Genomic DNA, 3,939 nt, shown 5'->3' with positions numbered 1-3,939 from the left:
TCCACATTGAGACCATTGGGCTGTAGGCTCCCGAGGTGGAACATGAGGTGCCGCTCCTCCAGTTTGCGGCTGGCGTCATTATGACACTGGAGGAGGCCCAGGATGGACATGTTGCCCAGGGAGTGGGAGGGGGAGTTGAAATGGTTTGCAACTGGGAAGTGTTGTCGTTTGTCGCAAACAGAGCGTAGGTGTTCCACAAAGCGGTCTGCAAGCCTCCGTTTGGTCTCACCGATGTAGAGGAGGACACATCGGGAGCAGCGGATGCAGTAGACCCTCTGCAGCCATTTCTTTTCTGAAGCGTGATCACTGATGTGATGTCGCAAATGCTGCAGCCAATTTACTCACAGCAAGCTCTCACACATCGCGGTGTGATAATGACGGACAATATGTTTTAGTGATCTTGGCTGGGAGATAATAATTAGCAGAATACTCCTCTAAGAGAGAGACCTTGGAACTGAAATGGCAGAGGGAGCCACAGTCTAATGTCTCATTTAGAAAGACAGTGCCTTCAACAGTGTGGCACCTCCGACAATGCGACGCTCCCTCAACGCTGACCCTCCGACAGTGCGGCGCTCCCTCAGCGCTGACCCTCCGACGGTGCGGCACTCCCTCAGCGCTGACCCTCTGACGGTGTGGCGCTCCCTCAGCGCTGACCCTCCGACAGTACGGCGCTCCCTCAGCGCTGACCCTCCGACGGTGCGGTGCTCCCTCAGCGCTGATCCTCCGACAGTGCAGCGTTCCCTCAGCACTGACCTTCTGACAGTGCCACACTGAGAGGGTCGGCCTGGATTTTTCTTTTTGCTCGTGTCACTGTCGTGGGACTTGAACCCTTGACCTTTTGACTGTGCGGCGCAATTACAACCCTCTGAACCACGGCAGGTGCCTCAGGGAAAGGAGCCTGTGGAGGAGGGCCCAGTTGGTGTTAGTCGGGGTTGGGGGGGGGGAGGGGGTCGGAGAGGAGCTGCTCGGGTCTGTGTGTGAGAGTGCAGATGGGTGACTGAGATGCTGTTCCCTGCAGTGACCCCTGGAGAGGGCAGTCAGACCTGGGGCCGCAGTGCTGTTTACAAACGCGAAGAGTTCGAGGGTCACAAGAAGAAAGGGCGGACCTGGGGCCCCAGCTCAACGCAGCAGAAGGAGCGTCTGGGTGGTGAGGACAGGTGAGGATCTTCCTTCGCCAATGGGTACAATGCCCCAGCGGTTGGCCTGAATGGCCTGTTTCCGGCCTGGAGGATTCTTTGTGAACTCTGCTCGGGCTGCTCTGCCAGTCGCCTTCAATCCCTTATCCCTTGGTCACTGACCAGAGGAAGGGGTCATTCTGGTTCCCTCATCCCCTCGTCCCCACTCCTTTCATCCCCCACCTTTCCCGAAGATGCCTGCAATTGGGTGGCGGTAAAATCCCCATCACATTAACAGACCCTACAGTGAGTGGTGGATGAGTGAGGGAACAATGTGTACCTCAGCACTCCTCTCAACCATCTTAAATCTGCAGTTTAGAATAATGCCTGGATGGAGCTACATTCCAAGGACAGGTTTGGGATTGTTTTGCCATTCACTGTGTGAAATGATCTGCCTCACGTTACCCACAACCAATGTTGACCAACACCTTGTATCTGTATCCCCTAGTCCTTGTAATTATCAGCGAACAGAAACTTTCCTTTCTTAACCTCATCCAATCCTGACATAATTGTGTGCACCTCCATCAAATCTCCCTTCAGTCTTCTATTCTTCAAAATAAACAGTGCCACGGTCTACAAACTAATCTGATAAATAGAACCCCTCCCTCGAATGTACTTGTACAATTTTTATTAATATTCACTCATGGGCATCACTGCCTGGGCCCAGCATTTATTGCTCAGTCGTCCCTAGTCACCCCTTCAGAAGGTGGTGGTGAGCTGTAGAGTCATAGACATATATCATGGAAACAGATTTCTTCGGCGCAACTTGTCCATGCCGACCAGATATCCTAAATTAATCTAGTCCCATTTGCCAGCATTTGGCCCATATCCCTCTAAACCCTTCCTAAGAAAGGATGTAGTCGCAGAGACATATAGCACAGAAACAGACCCTACAGTCCAACTGGTCTGCACCAACCAGACATCTCAGTCTGAAATAGTTCCATTTACCAGGATTTGGCGCAATCCCTCCAAACCCTTCCTTTTCATATACCCATCTAGATTTTAATGTTTTAAATGTTGTAATTGTACCAGCCTCCACCACTTCCTCTGGCAGCTCGTTCCATACACACACCACCCTCTGCGTGACAATGTAGCCCCTCTGGTCTCTTTTAAATTTTTCCCCTCTCATCTCAAACCTATGCCCTCTAGTTTTGGACTCCTCTACCCTGAGAAGAAGGTCTTGGCCAAACAATGCCCTTGGTTGGGGGTGGGGTGTTGGAGTTCCAGGTTTTTGACCCAGTGCAAAGGACACATAAGATATAAAATAAAATCTGTGGGATGTGGGTGTCGCTGGCTAGGTCAGCCCTTAGCGCCCATCCCAAATAGGCCAGACTGGGTAAAGAAGGCAGATGTCCTTCTCTGAAGGATGTTAGTGAACCAGATGTGTTTTTAACCACACCATTACACTAGCTTTTTATGTAATTCATATTTCACCATTGACTGTGATGGGATTTGAACCTACATCCCCAGAACATTCGACTAGCTCAGTGACATTACCGCTACGCCACAGTCTCCCCAGGATCCATCACAGGTACTGGATGTTTAAACATTTATTCACAGGGTTAGGGCATCGCTGGCCAGGCAGCATTTATTGCCCGTCCCTAATTGCCCAGAGGGCAGTTAAAAATCAACCACATTGCTGTGGGTCTGGAGTCACATGTAGGCCCAGACCAGGTAAGGATGGCAGTTTCCTTCCCTAAAGGGCATTAGTGAACCAGATGGGCTTTTCCAACAATTGGCAAAGGATTCATGGTCATCATTAGACTCAATTCCAGTTTTGTTTTATTGAATTCGATGCCGTAGTGGGATTTGAACCCAGGTCCCCAGAACGTTACCTGGGTCTCTGGATTAACAGTCTGGTGATAATACCACCAGGCCATTGCCTTCCAGCTACTAGATACATAACAACAATTGAGTTAATGAAGCAGAACCAGAATTTGACATAACACAAATTACAGCAGTTAGAGGAAATAACACTTTATTTTTACCCCAATTGATAGTTGGAATGTTTGGGCAGAATGGGAGGGGTAAATAATTGAAGCGAACATTTAGATTGCTGTTGGCTGCTGGAGGTAATCTAGCATGGAGTGTGGTCCGATGGGCCTAATGGCCATTCTGGTTCCTGAGCCCTCTTTGATGCCCTCTGCAGGTTGAGGTGTCTGGGTGATGGCAGCAAGTTTTGGTCGTCGAGTGCACCAAGTCTGGGGAAAACCCCTCGGCACATTCCTATCACCATGGGCTTTGCCAGCCTGACTGAGATGGGTAAGTACAGGACTCCCTTCAGAGAATCTGTGAAAGAGGGGGAGGGTGGGAGACAGAAATCTGCTTTTCCGCGCTACCCCCCTCCCCCTCCCCCCCAGTATCCACCGGGAAGATTGGGAATTTCTGCGATTAACCTCAATGTCCTTATCTGGAGAAACGAGGAGAGGAAATAATTGAACAAGTGTTGCTTGCTCAATGGCCAGTGACTCCCACCTTCGAAATGCAGATGTGAGAGACTGAGGGGAGAGTTTTTAGGGACGTGGGGGGTGTGTGTCGGCTTTGGGGAGGTGCTGAATGTGCCAAGGGGGAGGTGGGCGAGGGACGGTCTGAATGTCGGCTTATGGCTCACTGGTAGGACTTCATTTGTATAGCACCTTTCACATCATCCCAAAGCACTTTACGTTCCGTCCACTGACTCCATCTGTACATCTGACTGCCTCGGGAAGGCAGTCAACATAATCAAGACCCCGGTTATAATCTCTTCCAACCTCTTCCGTCAGGC

General features: G+C 50.6%; 1 protein-coding gene across 1 annotated transcript in view; it reads left to right on the top strand.

The window, feature by feature from the left end:
* LOC109924783 (mitogen-activated protein kinase kinase kinase 10-like) overlaps positions 1–3,610 on the top strand; it is a 285,189-nt gene extending 281,579 nt beyond the window's left edge. Inside the window, exons 7-8 of the mRNA XM_048618201.1 lie at positions 1,019–1,157; positions 3,325–3,610. Of these exons, the coding sequence (XP_048474158.1) occupies positions 1,019–1,157; positions 3,325–3,610 (425 nt within the window). The remainder of the gene's footprint in view (positions 1–1,018; positions 1,158–3,324) is intronic.
* The last annotated feature ends 329 nt before the right edge of the window (positions 3,611–3,939 follow it).

The sequence above is a fragment of the Rhincodon typus genome, chromosome 39, assembly GCF_021869965.1.
Source record: "Rhincodon typus isolate 14 chromosome 39, sRhiTyp1.1, whole genome shotgun sequence".
Lineage (NCBI taxonomy): Eukaryota > Metazoa > Chordata > Chondrichthyes > Orectolobiformes > Rhincodontidae > Rhincodon > Rhincodon typus.
The sequence above is the reverse complement of the archived record's forward strand: the minus strand, read 5'-3'. Positions and strand labels throughout refer to the sequence as shown.